At 36.9% G+C, this 17,108-nt stretch overlaps 1 protein-coding gene across 29 annotated transcripts in view; it reads left to right on the forward strand.

The window, feature by feature from the left end:
• SNAP91 (synaptosome associated protein 91) overlaps positions 1-17,108 on the forward strand; it is a gene marked incomplete at both ends in the record, with an annotated part of 154,046 nt that overhangs the window by 127,284 nt on the left and 9,654 nt on the right. For 16 of the 29 annotated variants that reach the window (XM_079716444.1, XM_079716439.1, XM_079716423.1 and 13 more), the window contains 4 exons: positions 4,451-4,585; positions 6,141-6,290; positions 12,041-12,071; positions 12,964-13,075. In XM_079716444.1, coding sequence (XP_079572570.1) covers positions 4,451-4,585; positions 6,141-6,290; positions 12,041-12,071; positions 12,964-13,075 — 428 coding nt within the window. Of the gene's footprint in view, positions 1-4,450; positions 4,586-6,140; positions 6,291-12,040; positions 12,072-12,963; positions 13,076-13,442; positions 13,467-17,108 lie in introns of all 29 variants that reach the window. The other 13 variants (XM_079716442.1, XM_079716424.1, XM_079716432.1 and 10 more) reach the window with 5 other exon arrangements.

Raw genomic sequence — 17,108 nt, forward strand, 5'->3', positions numbered from 1 at the left:
GAACTGTCAAATAATACCAATTCCACAGTTGAACTGTGGATAAAATATCATCTTAGTCACCTTCTACTCCTTGAGTAAAAATTTCAAGTTCTGTTTGGTACACCCAGTGTGGTGACCCTAGAGAAAATTCTAGAAAAGGCAACTGCTGTGGCCAAGGAGAACAGACTAACAGAATAAGTCTCTCCAAGTCATCGAGATTACTGGTGGGATGGAGGTATTACCCATATCTCAGATGGAGTCTGGCTGGACCCTTGAGAGTTAAGTTTATAACAAATAGAAGGAAATATTATTTCACACAGTGAAGAGTAAAGCTGTCAAATTCCTCTCATGATGTACTAGCTGAAAATACAGATGTTTGAAAGCTGGAGGCAGATTCCTGGATGACAGTGTAAATGGATTATTAAGGGAGGTTAGGTATGTTGAAGGATATGCCTAACTTCTGAGGTTGACATCAAACAGGAAAACCATGTTCTTCCATAATAGACCATTCTGGGGCAACTGTACCATAATCTGTACTAGCACAGGACTGTGCCTCTTCCTATCTTTAATTCCAAAGGTAGGGAAGAATAGGGGCCTGCCCTGTGAGGTCCTTCATAGTTTTGCATTCTCTGTTAACCACGTGACACAGCTGGCTTTTTTTTTTGTTTTAACAGAGCCACAGGAGTCCTTGAACTGATTTAAAATATAGTCAGTGTGGAAATAATAACTAACCATTTCCACTAAATGGGAAGGTCTGTAGAGGACCAATTCTTTCATCCTCTCTGGGGGTCAAAAACAGAAAATTGTCAGACAAAAGGTTCTCGGGGTATTATTCCTGGAAATATTGACTATCTCAGATTGATCTTAGTAAATGGAATTTAATAACTGACTTTACCACTGAGAATAATGGAAATGACAGTGTCTTTAACATAATAGAGCAGGTGTGAGAGTGGGGGAGTATGTGTGGGAGTGTGGTTATCTACCGATAGTTTTAACATTGCACTCCTTCGACCCAAGTGATATGTAGACAATGACTGTCAGTTTTGATATGTCTGCATTAATAGAACTTCATTAAGTGTGTAGGCTGTTCCCCTGTGGAAAGATACATTCATAAGACTAATCATCTGTGATAAAAGGCAGTGTGTCTGTAGCTGGTGATTCAGTTGTAGGACAGTTCAAACATGTCTGCAGGACATCCGGAAGCCTAGTGATTATTACTTTATTTTCAATTCCACAAAGCACCTTTCTTAATATAATTCAGAACCATAGAGAAAGAAAGAGTCGTGGTTAGGGTTCTCTTATTACTTACCTCTATTCCAGGGCTCTGACACTCTTCACTTAACAGGAGGAGTTCCCCAAACTCCTTAATTAATGTCTATAATTTTCCTGCTTAGCTCTACATTAAGAGTATAGCAACAGGGCTTCCCTGGTGGTGCAGTGGTTGAGAGTCTGCCTGCCGATGCAGGGGACACGGGTTCGTGCCCCGGTCCGGGAAGATCCCACGTGCCACGGAGCGGCTGGGCCGTGAGCCAAGGCCGCTGAGCCTGGGCCTCCGGAGCCTGTGCTCTGCAACGGGAGAGGCCACAACAGTGAGAGAGGCCCGCGTACTGCAAAAAAAAAAAAAAAAAAGTACAGCAACAGACTTTTCTTCTTTAACATAATCAGTTGGTTATTCTATATCACTTAGCTTTTTAATTAGTCTAGGTTTGTGAGAGCCCCTGCTTCATAAGAACTGAGTATAATGGGGGAAAGTCATCTTTCTAGATCTCTGTCAAGTTTATAAACGTATCAGAAGGGGACAACTCTGGCGTTACTCCTGGCTGTTGGAAAGACGCCAAGTAGGATTGTGGTGAAGAACCAAGTCTCTGGAAGATTCCTTTGTGGAATCCTGGCTCTGCACTTGCCATCCTGTGACCTTGGGCAAATTATTTAACCTCTCTGGCCTCAGTTTCCTCATCTGTGAAACTTCCTAAGGTGGTTGTGAGGCTTAAATGAGCTAATACATGTTTTAGGTTGAATAATATAAAATTGCTGTTTTGTAGGATCAAAATAGTCAAATATTGGCAATTTATGTGATTCAGATGGTTCACCCTAAAAAAAAGTGCTCAGAACAGTGTCTGGCGCTTGGTGAGCCTCGTGCCAGTTTTGGCTTTACCATCACTTTCTTAGAGAAAGCAGTAATTTTTTTCCATTGAATAGTGTTATTTATTCACCTATGGGAATGATCTACTTACCTTATGAAACTGAACAGCCCTAAGCAGATGAGCCCTGGGTAAATGCACATATTTTTCTATTTCTGAATTGTGGGTAGGTGTGTTCACTTCTCTTTGCATCTTTTCTAACTGTGGAAAAATAAGGTTGAATCAGATGATCCTAAGGCCCTTTCCAACACTAATGTGCTGTGATTCTAGAATAAATTGTCTCTTCTTGACCAAGTTTTAAGAAATGGAGAGTCAAATACAGTTTTTTCCACATTCACCTGTAACAGAGAGAACCACACCCTAGAAAATTTGCCTAGATTTCCTGCAGCCATATTCCAAATTTTGTGGGATGTCTCCAAAAAGTCAGCATTAACACAGCCACCAATTTCCCTAAAACCAAAACAGTCATATCTTCAAAAATAATTACATCTGACCCCTCTTTGCTTCATAATGATATTAGTTCTTAAAGATCTGGGGAATGTCTTTTCACTTAGGAAGGTTACATGATCCCTAAGTCACTCAAACAGTGCTAAAACCACTTAAAGTAGTCCCCATGACTTTTAAAAGACCAACTTCTAATGGGTAACAGTTTTCCAAATTGCAGTTTTTCATAAACATATGAAAAACTTAGGCATGGAAAGACTAAACCCATGTCACTATCAATTGCCAGGGGCAACATGACTTTCTGGTTAGAGAATAGTAACTGGAGAATGTCAATGGAAGTCATTTTCAAAATTATAATTGATTATTATGAATTGTAAGCTGAAGGATTTTGGTAAGCATTCTTTATGGTTTTTGGCAAGCAGTTTGTGAAGAAAAGACATGGCTAGATAAGAAAGGAATATATGTGTGTATATATATACATATATGTAAATGTGTATATATATATACATATATAGTATATGTGTGTGTATATATATATATATATGTATGTGTATGTGTGTGTGTATATATATATATATATATATATAGCCAAACTGAGTGTAAAAAAGACTTCTGGTAGTAATACATTTTTGATAATAGAACATCATCTAATGTCTTATTAAGAAATCACTTTCTTCACAGGCTGCATAATTTTGTACAGAAGCGAAACAGAGTGAGCTCTGCTTCTGTCTCTTGATTGAGAGCAGTAATTTACTTCCAGACTTCAAAAGAGAAATATTTAATTTGAGGTTTCGTTACTTTACAGTAGTCTTTGATTTTTCCTCACCTTTTAAATTCAAAAGTTGCCCTTCACTCAATTAGTGTAATTCAGTGTTTTAGGCATTTTGTTGAATATTAGTGGAAAAGGTGAAAACAAGAGGAAACAGTTCCTGACACCAAAAGGCCATTCCTAGGCTGGGGTGGAGAGATGTACCAGGCTCTGAGGACACAGAGGCAGAGTACATAACCCACGTGTCCCGGCGGTGGGAGGGGCGGGGCGCGTTGTGGCTGGTAGCAGTAGCAGGCAATATAAGGTAAGGAAGCCCTCCCAGAGTTGGCATTCAACTCACTACGGTGCATTATGGCTGCAACTGAGTTTGCAGGGATGGGGAAGGGCCCAGAGACAGATGAGCTTGTTTGCCATGCAGAGGAACCTGCATTTTATGAATCTGAAAGTTAAGGGGAGCCAGGGAAGGATTTTAGAGAAGTAACTTTGTCAACGTTTTCCACTCAGAAAGATCACTCTGGCTGCACTGTAGAGGCTAGGTTGGAGGAGGTACGGGTTAGAAGCAGAAAGCCCCCTCGGGTTGTGTTGGGTGAGCCTAAACTTACCAGTAGTGGCAGTGGGACTGGAACATACATGAAATATATTAAGGAGGATTTGATGGCAGAGTACATGCATATTTTTCTGATTTGCCTTTTATTATTATACTGAGCCAGTGTGTACAACTAAGCATTTTCTAGCTACCTGGTATTGTGATTTGAAGAGACAAAATTCAAATATGATGAAAATAATTATCTGAAGTTTAACCCTAGTGAGACCTTCTTAGCTTTATGTACTCCATTATAACAGTAGATTAGATTGCTGCAGGTTCTTTTAACAAGGGTATACAGTCTTGTGTGCTCTCTTATTTCCAGATAAATTAAATCCTCATTAATACATGACAGATTTCAAGATACTTGAAAAACTTTTTAAAAACTAACTTCCTGGGTTTCAGTGCCTTCTCATCCATATGCATTCAATTCCTTTTTTTGTCTTCTATGACTTTTTCTGACTCTGTTTTAATGACCTTTACTTATCTTTAGTTGTTTCTGCTTATATTTTTCTGGAACTATTTTTTCCCCAGGATTTGGGGGTTCTTTCATGGCCCCTTCTCCATCACCAGTGACTCCTGCTCAGAATAACCTGCTACAGCCCAATTTTGAGGCAGCTTTTGGAACCACGCCTTCAACTTCTAGCAGCAGCTCCTTTGATCCGTCAGGTGAGGCAGTGATTTTCAAACATGCTTTTTATTTGTTCTGATTATAAAGTACACCACCTAAGGTTAGCGTGATATCAGGAAATTTATAAGCAAATATTGAGTGATGACCTTGTTTTAAAACTGTTCAATAAATTTCTCATTTTATAATTTAAAGTAAATATTTTCTGTACATTTTGGTTGCTTTAAGAGTAACCTGCAATCCCTTTCTGTGTTTGTTTTTAACTTTTAGCAGAAATCTAACTTAACATGAACACCCATCTGTTTGCACGAGCTTACATGCACATGGTTTGGAGAAGGTTAAGGGAAAACAAATACTTTGTGCTAAATCTTTGTGCGGTATCTCAATGTGTGGACACTCCCACTGCTGTTGCTTACACCCTCTGAAGCGTGCCTGGCCCTTGGTTTTATGAAATTGACACAAATAGTATTCTTTGCCTGCCTTTAACCTTTCATCCTGCTGTCATTTTGTTTGTATTCTCTTCCATTCTACTCTTCCCATGCTGGGTCCTTACTACAAATTTTCAATTGGTGAGTTTTTGGCAATCAAATGTGTTTCAGAAACACCCTAAATATATCCCCTGCTTGACGATTTGGTTGCTTCCTTTGCCAGTGCCTAGTTGAATGCTATCGTTTTTTCAACTTAGAATTATTGTAGAGTGGTGTGTATGATAAATATGCATAGTTTTTTGATAAAAAATTAACAACCATAAAATTTTTGACATAGTTATCAGCAATAACTTTTGTGCACATCCTATGAGACTGCATTTTGAATGGTCTTTCTGTATTCCAGGAACTAAACAAGTGATCATTTGTTATATGCTGATCAGGAACCATCCATTATGGCATGATTCCTGATGTTTAAAATAGTGTTTACTGTAGCTGTGCCCTTAAAGTTAGAACCAAAAGTGAATATTGTAATGAGAGAATAAAATCAAAATTCTTACTTCTACAATATGGTCAACTGTTTTTCAGATACTTATTACTAGGTACTGACCATTAGATCAGGTTTTATTCCAGCACTGATTTCATAGAAACTAGGAGATTCGGCCTTCCTTTCTCGTTTAAGAATGGTTATAAAAGTAAGCATTGTAAATACTACACACTGAGTGCCTGTATAAAGCAAGCATTATAATAAAGGCGTGACATATATTATCTATTTTAGTTTTCACAACAACTCCATGTAGTAGTTGTACTCTCCCCACTTTCAAATGAGAAAACTAAAGCTCAGTCACTTTCTCAGAGTCACACGTTAGTGAGGCATGAAGCTGAATTTGAGCCCAATTCTGATTCCAAAGTCTATGCTCTTTCCTGTACATTATACAGATTTTCTTTTCCATCTTCACGTTCATTACTATTTCCATACTTTATGAGTAGACATATGCAGAGATGTTCTTTTTTGGTGTTATAGTCGTTAGAAGTGTGAATGAAATGCCTTCTTTTATAAGATTGTAAATACATTCACTTGTTTCCATAGTTTTTCAAAAGGTAGTGTCCGTTTAATTTTGCATATGGGTTTTTTTGCAATTATTCTGAACCCGGTCTATTTGATTTCCAGTGTTTGATGGTCTAGGTGATCTTCTGATGCCAACCATGGCACCAGCCGGGCAGCCTGCGCCCATCTCAGTGGTACCTCCCAGTTCTGCAATGGCAGCAAGCAAAGCTCTTGGGAGTGATCTTGACTCATCTCTTGCCAGCTTAGTAGGCAGTGAGTAATATACTTTTCTTTAACAGAATCATATGTGAATTTTTTTCTCTATCTGTTCGTATGTATTGTTTCTGGATTCACTTACAGGCGAGTGTGTCAAGGAGCGGACAGAAATTCTTAGTGCTTTACCCAGTACAGTTCCTTGGAAGATACACAGTCACTATGCCATTGTCTCCCAAGCAATACCCAGGACACTTTTAATCTAAATTACCGAAGGTGTAATTAGAGAGCATATACAAGTATGAAACCAAGTGTATTATGTTTAAGAAGTACTTAATTTTTTATTTCTCTTGGAAATAACATAGAGTAGCTTAAATGCAGTATATTTACCAATTGAGTATCCAAGTTCATTTCAGTTACTCATTGAACAAATATTTATTGAGCACCAGGCAGTCTTCCAGGCTCTAGAGATAAATCATGAACAAAACAGGTATAAATTTCTATTTGTAAGGTGCTTAGAAGAGCAGAGACAAACATTAAATATTTTCAAATAAATAAATTTTCTAGTGCCATGGAGGACAAAAACAGAACACGCTAAGAGGGATTGTGAGTCCTACAGAGTGGGAGTTAGAGTAGGCCTCACTGAGAAGGTAAAATTTGAGCAAAGATTTGAAGGTAAAGGAATGAACCATATGGATATCTGAAGGAGAATATTTGCAGGCAAAAGAGAGAGCCAGTGCAAAAGCACTTGGGCAGATTGCCTGGCATATTCAAGGAGTACCGCTGAGACTAGTGGCTAGAGCTGGGTAAGTGAAGGAGAGGGTCCTAGGAGATGAGGGCAGCTATTATAAAGATTGCCTTTTTTAAAAAACTCTGAATTTAATTTTTTTATTAAGGTGAATGAGTTTACCATTGCAGATACCTTTCATTTTACTCAAAGCTATATCAAAAATTTAGCAGATCCCTGAGACAGACCTTTTTTCCTATGCATTATCCTGTGGACATACTTTTTTTTTTCCCATTCATCGTCCTTGGTCTGGACATTCATGAAAATGCTTTGATGACAACCACGGAGAGGTTATTTGAATATTTCTTCCTACTTTAAAATTTTATCTTACTGATGGATAGTCTGCAGTAGTAACTGCTTTTACTGAATATTATAATGTACTGTCTAAATCTTCCTTCAGAAATAAAGACTTTATACCTCCAGGGCTGAAAGTGCCACTAGCACACATCCCTCAGGTGGCAACCACCTTTAAAATTATCTCAGTTGAAGCAAGCAGACCCTCTTGAGAAATAGCCCGACAATCTAGATAAAGAAGCACAAATTCGAAGTAGTCACATTTTGCAATATCAAAACTTCTACAGAGCTACAGTCATCAGGACAAATGGTATTGGCTTAAGGATAGAAAGATAGACCAATAGAATGAATAAAGATCTCAGAAATAAACCTCACATACATTGTCAAACAATTTTTTCAAGGATTCCAGGACCATTCAAAGTGGGAAAGGACAATCTTTTCAAAATATATGCTTGGATAACTGGATAGCCACATGCAAGCGAATGAAGTTGGGCCTCTTCCTTATACCATCCACAAAAATCAATTCAAAATGAATCAAAGATCTAAATGTAAGAGATAAATCTGTAAAACTCCTAGGAAAAAAACTAAGTACAAGTCTTTATGACCTTAAATGAGGCAGTGGCTTCTTAGATATAATACTTAAAATACAAGCAATCAAAGAAAAAATAAATTAATAAAAATTTGTCAAAATTAAAAACTTTTGTGTTACAAATTGATACATCCAGAAAGTGGAAAAACAACCCACAGAATGGGAGAAAATATTCCCATATATCTCATAAGGGACTTGTATCCATCATATATAAAGAACTCTTACAATTCAATAATAAAAAGTAAAACAATTTAAAAATCAGAAAAGGATTTGAATAGATATTTCTCCAAAAAAAAAGCACAGGTGGCCAATAAGTATGTGAAAAGATGTTGAATGTCATTAGCCATCAGAGAAATGCAAATCAAAACCACAATGACAGGCCACTTCACACTCACTAGGAAGGCTATCATCAAAAAGATAATAACAAATATTGGCTAGGATGTAGAGAAATTAGAATTCACACAGTGCTGGTAGGGATGTAAAACAATTCAGCCTCTTTGGAGAACAGGTTTACAATTCTCCAAAAGTTAAACATAGTTTCCATGTGGCACAGCAATTTCACTCCTAGCTATATATCCAAGAGAATTGAAAACATATGTCCACATGACTTGTACACAGATATTCACAGAAGCAATTTTTATAACAGCCAACAAGTGGGAACAACTCAAAAGTCCATCAACTGTTGAACAGATAAACAAAATGTGGTACATTCATAAAATAATCAGCCATAAAAAGAAGATGAACCTTGAAAATATTTTGCTAGGTGAAAGAAGCCAAATACAAAAAGCCACATATTATATGATTACATTTATATGAAATGTCCAAAACAGGGGAATCTTTAGAAGCAGAATGTACATTAGTAGTGGTCAGAGTGACTGCTAATGGTGATGGGGATTCCTTTGGGGTGATGAAAATATTTTGAAATTAGAGTATGTTAATGATTTCACCACCTTGTGAACATAATTTTTGCACTGAATTTTACTCTTTAACAGTATGAATTTTATGATATGTGAATTGTAACAATTTTTTTAGAAGTCTCATCTTACTATATACCCATTAGAATGACTAAAATTTTTAAAAGAAGAGAAGAGCTGACAGTACTTTGTACTTACCAAGAGTGTGGAGCCTCTGGAATTCTCACACTTTGGTGGTGGGAATACAACATAGTCTTGCCATGGAAATCAGTTTAGCAGTTTCTTATAGTTAAACCTATACTTAATATGACTCAGTAAATACATGTCTAGGTACTTGTCCTAGAGAAATGAAAACATATGTTCTCACAAAAACTTGTCCATGTATCTTTATAGGGGTATTATTTTAAAATGCCAGAAACAACCAAAATGTCTTTCACTGGGTAAATGTATAAGCAAACTGTGGTAAACCCCTTCATTAGAATACTACTAAGAAATGAAAAGGAATGAACTACTGACGTGCACAGATGAATCTCAAATACGTTATGCTAAGTGAAAGAAGCCAGACACAAAAAAATTGTATACTGTTAACTCCACTTACACAGTTTACTTTTGTTAAGGCAGAACTACAGGGAATATATCAGTGGTTGCCAGGGTTCTGAGTACGGGGAAGTTTGGGTTGCAAAGAGAGAATATTTTTGAGTGATTAAATTGCTGTGAATCCTGATTATAGTGATGATTACATGAACCCATGTATTTGTCAAAATTTATAGAAATGTACAACACCCCCAAAAAGAGTCCCACTGAGTTTCACTCTAAGTAACTAAATATTTTATTTAAGTAAATATTTTATTAATGAAATATTTTATTAATGAAAATATATTCCAAAACTGAAAAAAATTTTATCTTCATACTCCTTATCAATATTGCAGCTTTGCTTTTTCTTACAGAAATTGACAAGCTGAACCTAAGATTTATATGGAAATGTAAGGAAGCCAGAATAAGCCAAAACATTTTGAATAAAGAAGAATCATTTTGAAAGACTCACACTTCATGATTTCAAAACTTAACTACAAAGCTACAGTAATTAAGATGAGTGGTACTGCATAGGAATAGGCATATACATCAGTGGAATAGAATGACAGTCTACAAATAAGCTTACACATCTGTGGTCAGTTGACTTTCAACAAAGGTGCCAGGACAGTTCAATGGGAAAAGAGGAAAAGAATCACCTTTTCAACAAACAGTGCTAGGACAAGTGGATATCCACATGTAAAAGGATGAAGTTAGATTTTTTATTTACCCCAAAGTAATTAATTCCAAATGAATCTAGAACTAAGTGTAGGAGTCAAAATGATGAAACTTTTAGAAGAAAATTTATGAGTAAATATTTATGACCTTGGATTAGATAATGTTCCTAGATATGACAGCAAAAGCACAAGCAACAGTAGAAAATAAAAGATAAATAAGACTGCATCAGAATTAAAAACTTTTGTGCTACCCAGGATACCATCAAGACAGTGAAATATCCAGAATAAGTAAAGAACTCTTGTAACTCAATAATGAAAAGACAACCCAATTTTTAAATGGTCAAATGATTTAAAAAAGACATTTCTCTAAAGAATATATACATGTGGCCAATGTACACATGAAAAGAGGCTCAACATCAGTCATCTGTGAAATGCATATCAAAACCACAGTGAAATATCACTTCACACCCATTAGGATGGCTATAATAAAAACGGCAGATCTTGATAAGGATGTGGAAAAATTAAAACCCTCTAACATTACTGGTGAGGATGTAACATTGGGCAGCTGCTATGGGAAGCAGTTTGGCAGTTTCTGGAAATGTTAAACATAGAGTTACCATTAGGCAGAGATGCCTAGAAAGCTCTTCCCCAGATCTCTGCTCAGCTTTGCGTAAGCTTCACCCCTCTGAGGCCTTCCTTGAACACCCTATTTAATCCTGCCTGACCCTCACTCTCAGCCTACCCCACCAGTTCCCCCTTACCCTGCTTTCCATTTTCCATAGGCTTGCCATATCACCTTCTAGCAGCCTGTATACTCTTTTATTATTTTATTGTTTTGTGTTTTTTTTTGCGGTACATGGGCCTCTCACTGCTGTGGCCTTTCCCGCTGCGGAGCGCAGGCTCCAGACGCGCAGGCCCAGCGCCCATGGCCCACGGGCCCAGTCGCTCCGCGGCATGTGGGATCCTCCCGGACCGGGGCACGAACCCGCGTCCCCTGCATCGGCAGGCGGACTCTCAACCACTGCGCCACCAGGGAAGCCCTATTTTATTGTTTTATCATCCATCTCACCCCATCAGAATGCAAATTCCTCTGGGGTTGAGCTCTTTGTTTTTGTAACTAACCTATCCCAACTGCTTAGAACAGTGCCTGGCATATGTAGGGTTCAATAAATATTTGCTGAAATAATAAATGAATTGAGATTAGAGCAGAATGATTAAACCCGTTGGGTCAGGAGTCCCCAAGACCACCCACACATTTATAGATCCACTAGAAGGACTCAAGGGAGTCAGCGCGTAGTTGTACTCACAGCTAAGGTTTATTACAGCAGCATAGTAAGGATACACAGCTGGATCATCAGGGGAATAGACACAGGCAGAGTCCAGAAGAATCCACACATGGACTTCCTTATGCTCTCTCTTCCCTTTGAGGGGAAGAACACACAAAAATGCAGCAACCCATACGATGTTCCTGCCCAGGAAAGCCCTTTAGAGACTCAGCATCCAGGGTTTTTATTGGATGCTGATCCTGTAGGCACTCTGCCTAGCATGTACCAAAATATCAGTCTTGTGGAAGGAAAGCAAGATTTTCAGCATACCCCTTGTTTGTACAGTTTAGATACAGTGATCCACGCTTATCATTAGGAAAACTTTTATCTCAGTGTAGAGAACAATTTATATTAGCCAGGTCTCCAGCCACACGGGCCTTCCTAAGATAGCAGTCTCAAGCCTGCCATGTTCACTTTTTTCTGGACACCAGTTGACATTAAAATATGATCCTTAAGAATAACATGAAGTGAAAGAAAATGTTAGACTTGAGAATATGTTTCCTAACGTGGTTTCTCCTTTGTAAAACTAAATGCAGTCATTTGTAGGCAAAATATGGACTTTTTCTAGACCTCTGATGCTTTGATCTTTTAAATGTCATATCGTTCAAGCTGAGTATAGAGGTTTAAATTCTTTTTTCTTCTATCCATTTGTAGATCTTGGAATTTCTGGTACCACGTCCAAAAAGTAAGTGTTTTTGAAATTGTCTGGTTTTCTTATGAAAAGTGTATCTGTACTTATTTGAGACTATCAAACATTGCGCTCATTGGAGTAATTACTCATTCCCAGGCTAGGTAACTGCAAAATTGGTTTTTATTTCATTCCCAGTTTTTGTTTTTGTTGTTATTCTATTGGAACCTCCAAACTACTGGCTCTGCAGTGAGAAGGAATAATCTATTTCAGCCTCCATATTGTCACTAAGTATATCTAGAAGTATTTGGGAATTGTGGTTTGAATACTTTAGTAGCTTTAAATTGTAGATTCACTATAATATTCCTAGCTAACATTGATTTTAAAAAAAGTCTCATGGGGGTCAGTTTTAGAGAAGAGTAGTAAAAATGACAAACAATGTACACTTTTTTTAGATGCATATTTCAACGTCTCTGAAATCGGGATGCATTTAACAATAGATCTAATCTTACAATCACTTGAAGGCAGGTTGTAGTCATGATGTAGTTATGTGAGACCTTCATTTGAACCCTGTAAGATCCAGAAAGTGCCATTATGGATTCATCTTCAGTTCAACAAAGGATATACAGTATTTATGATATACTTATTTGGCATTTTTTATAGCCAGTGATGAATTCAGTTGAATTTTGTGGCATATTTTTCCATTAGAAGTGACAGGAAATTCTTGTTATCCCTGAGGTCTGAACTCTGATTTTTTTGTCAAATGCTCTTAAGGTCTCTTAGATGAGATATGGTAAGACTCCTCTATCTGTTTTAAGCTGTTCTCTTTATTACCACTTGACCCAAACAGACTGCTTCTGACCCTAGATAAAAGTATTTAGGGAGCCACACACCATTCTTTTCTGATTGTGTGTTTGTCTCTTTGTTTGCTTTGCATGCTTGATTTTAGGGGAGATCTTCAGTGGAATGCTGGAGAGAAGAAGTTGACTGGGGGAGCCAACTGGCAGCCAAAAGTAGCCCCTGCCACCTGGTCAGCAGGTGTCCCACCCAGTGCACCCTTGGTAAGTAGTCCCCAGAGGCCAGGGCAGTGTGGGCACTTTGCCAGTTTCCAAGTGTGTAGAGCAGGGTCCATGTTGCTGAATTTTGCTACTGACATTGTACTTTTTAACCCACATTAGGAGCAAGATGCCATATTTACCAAAATGCAAATTTCATTGACTTTAATAAAGATTATGATCTATCTTTTTATTTTAATTATTGCAAAATAGTATTTATGCTTCTTCAGATATTAGTCCTTTATTTGTACAATTATGGAAATGATTCTTCAAAACATGTAATATCATTGATCGTTATCTGTGTTTTTACCACATTTCTTGCCCAAATTTCCTGATGGCCATAAGAAGTAATGAAAACTTTTTTTCTTACCAGAAAGATTGGGCAGTTTTCTATTGTGTAAGTGAACTTTCATTTTAAAGCCCTATGGATTCTTCTCACCATTTTTTCAATTTGAAACGACTTTCACCATCTTTTCTATAAAATGTAAATAGGTTTCATTTCTGTATATTAAATTTCTATCAGTATATTAATGCCACCATTCACTCTGTGAAAGAGCATATCACTGGAAATAAAGACTTAATTATTACTTAGTGAGATTTGCCACCACCAAAAGTATGTTTCCAGGATAGCAAAATTTACTATTTTTCTATATATGCTCATATTTAGCAGAACTAGGCTAGCTACTGCTTCCCCAGCTCACCCGTAGTTTTTCACCTTTGCTTATACCTTCACCTGTCTAATTCACCCATCTCTAAGGTTTTCTTGATGCCAACCTCTCCTTGTTGCCTGAATTAATTCCTCACCATCAACCGCCAACCCCAGCCAAACAAGCATGCATGGAAGTGAATTAATATAAATTAGAATATAAACATTTTAGATAGACTCCATTAAAAATGATGTGTTTCAGAAATTTATTTAAATATCTGAGTTTTTGAATTTAGAACACATTTTCTTTTTTTTTAACTTTTTATTTTATATTGGAGTACAGTTGATTAACAATGTTGCGTTAATTTCAGGTGTACAGCAAAGTGATTCAGTTATACATATACATGCATCTATTCTTTTTCAAATTCTTTTCTCGTCTAAGTTGTTACATAATATTGAGCAGAGTTCCCTATGCTATACAGTAGGTCCTTGTTGGTTATCCATTTTACATATAGTAGTGTGTACAAGAACACATTTTCTTTTAGACAATTTTATAAATAGTACTGTTTTTACACATAGTTTCATAGCGATTTTATAAATAAAAATAAGCTCAAATCAATCTGTAAAAGGACTTTTGAATCAAAATTTACCACTAAACAGTACTAATAGTATTAATTGAACTACAGTTTATACCGTAGTTCCTATAGGAAAATACATTCTGTGCTCAGACTTGGTTCTCAAAACCCACTTCCTCTGGTCTCCCCACTCCACCCCCTGGTGTTTGTAAGAGAGCAGGAAATTCAAGGACTGATATTCTCTGCCTTTGGTGAGTTCAAAGTCTGAAAGAACTTAATTTTAAGAAGTGACTTCTAAAAGATAACAATGAGAAGATTGCCTATTATATATGGATATTTACCTCTTCAAATCTTTCTTTTCATTATTTAAAAACAGTGCTTAAGAGGGTCATTTTTGTATTTAGCTATAAATAGAGTTCCATTTTAATTTTTATAAAGGATATTTAGTAGAAAGCTACCAGTCTCTTAAACTGAGCTATGCCCAGGATAACCATATAATTTATTCCCCAAACTAGGGCTCTTTAAGGGTGAAAGGGAGCATAATTATTATCCTGGGACCCCAAGCATGTGCCTGGTACCTGGTGACCCACATAGATAATGAGACCATAAGCAGGTAGCACTCTGGGCCTAGGCAACTGCACTCCATTCTTTTTTTTTTTTTTTTAATTGACATAAAGTTGATTTACACTGTTGTGTTAATTTCTGCTGTACAGCAAAGTGATTCAGTTATACACATATATGTATATATATTTTTTCATATTCTTTTCCATTATGGTTTATTATGGGATATTGAGTATAGTTCCCTGTGCTATACAGTAAGACCTTATTGTTTATCCATTCTCTATATAATAGTTTGTATCTGCTAACCCCAAACTCCCAGTCCATCCCTCGGCTGCACTCTATTCTTCAATACAAAAACATTGTTGGGGGTAGAGGGAGAGAGATTCAATAAATGTAAATAACATCCCTAAAGAAAGAGAAAGCTTCTTTAGAACGGATCTTATAAATCTGTTAATACTGCATATTGACATGAAAGCTCAGTTTATATTATCATCACCCAATTAAAAGAACTAATTTTTCTATTCTGTTCTATGCAAAATTAAAGAGACCTTATCTGCAGTCCTAAGAAGTTTATACTTAGTAGTGTTGCCCTTATCAGCAGGATAAAGCTGTTTAATGTTTTTTAACAGGTTAGTTTCAAAACAGTCATGGAGGGAAGGGCGATGAGAATACTGGCATCTGGCAGATCAGCTGTAGGTTTAAAAATTGAAAAAGGGTTGGAGCCAGAGGTGAGGATGGAAAGTAAGACAAGAAAGAAAAGTCTCAGGTAGAATCCACACAACTGGGGATAATTGTGAACAAACACACCAAGACACTGGTTGCCCAGGTTTGTATGTGGGCGAGTTTGCTAAGTAATGAGGCCATTAACCCAGAAGGGGAACAAAGGAGAAGTCCTTTAAAAACGGTATTGAATTGGAGACTTTCCTTGGCCATCACTTCCCCTGAGATGAAGATTTTAACCATACAAGGTTAAGAATTCATCAGATACTTAATTAACAACTCTTTTGCTTCTTCAGGCCCAAGAGGCTGCCAGTTATCTGATTGTCAGGCACCATCCCTGAGACTGAGATTAATGTTCTTATATTTTTAAACCCCAGAACTCCTTATTTTTGTTTATGAAGCAGAAAACTTTATGTTGTTCATAATGAAACTCCAGAAAGTTAAAGACAGTAGGCTTTAGCATAAAGTGTCCACAGCAGCTGTAGAAAGAGAAATTAGAACAACAGAAATAATTTATTAGGAGGACAGAGTTACATGTAGTCCTATTTCTTTTGTTTATTTTCTTTAACATTTTAGGTAATAATATGAAGGCTGTCCTATGCAGTTATTTTATCATTATTAACCCTCACTTAGTTGTATAAAAATTCACTGCCATTTACTCCATTTACTGCAAAGCTCTTCTTCCTGAACAAAGCTGTAGCCTTGCTTTTACTTGGTGGTGCAGCTCTAAAGTTTTTCAGACCATAGAACCCAAGTTATATCTGAAAACCTTTAACAGGACTGGCATATCATCATGGCCATCAAGAGGGTTACTCATTCCTAGTTTTGAGCACAACAGACCTGTTAAGTTTCCATCAGACAAACTAGGAAGTTACTTGCAACTCGGAAATATGTGCATTTTGCAGGAGGCCACAGAATCCACAATTCTCCCCCTAAAAACAACTAATCTTTATATGCCTATAGGTGAAAGATTTTGTTGAGTGTTGAAAAAGAAAACAACTTTTAAAACCTTAGGACAAGTAATACTGAGGGAGTAAATTATTAAGAGTTAATCTACCATTTGAGCAAAATGACAAACTTAGACTCCCTTTAAATTTTTTGACCCATTTGTCTGATCAGGATTATCTGCAGGTTCATTTTATTTTGGTAGCTTTTTTCTTTCACAGTCTTAAGTCCTAATGATACAATTCTTGTAAATACAGTTATTAATGTATGGTACAATTCTGATAAAATATGCAATTCTGGGTCTAGTGAATAGCCTACCACGTAACCTGTTGAAATGATGAGTAGAGTGAATCTGAAGTATAATACTTCTTTTGTAGGGGAGGAAAAATAACTTTCCCTCTATCCTTCTGAATTCTTAGTAGAGACTCCTGTAATAAAAGACCTATGAACAAGAGAAAAACAGAAGTTTATTAACATGTATGCCTCATATATACAGGGAGATACCCAGAGAAAAAAATGAGTAACTCCCCAAGGTGGCCCAAGCCGCCGGCTTAAATATACCATCTTCAGCTAAAGACAAAAGAAAGAATGA

Source organism: Hyperoodon ampullatus (assembly GCF_949752795.1).
Source record: "Hyperoodon ampullatus genome assembly, chromosome: 12".
NCBI classification, from domain to species: domain Eukaryota; kingdom Metazoa; phylum Chordata; class Mammalia; order Artiodactyla; family Ziphiidae; genus Hyperoodon; species Hyperoodon ampullatus.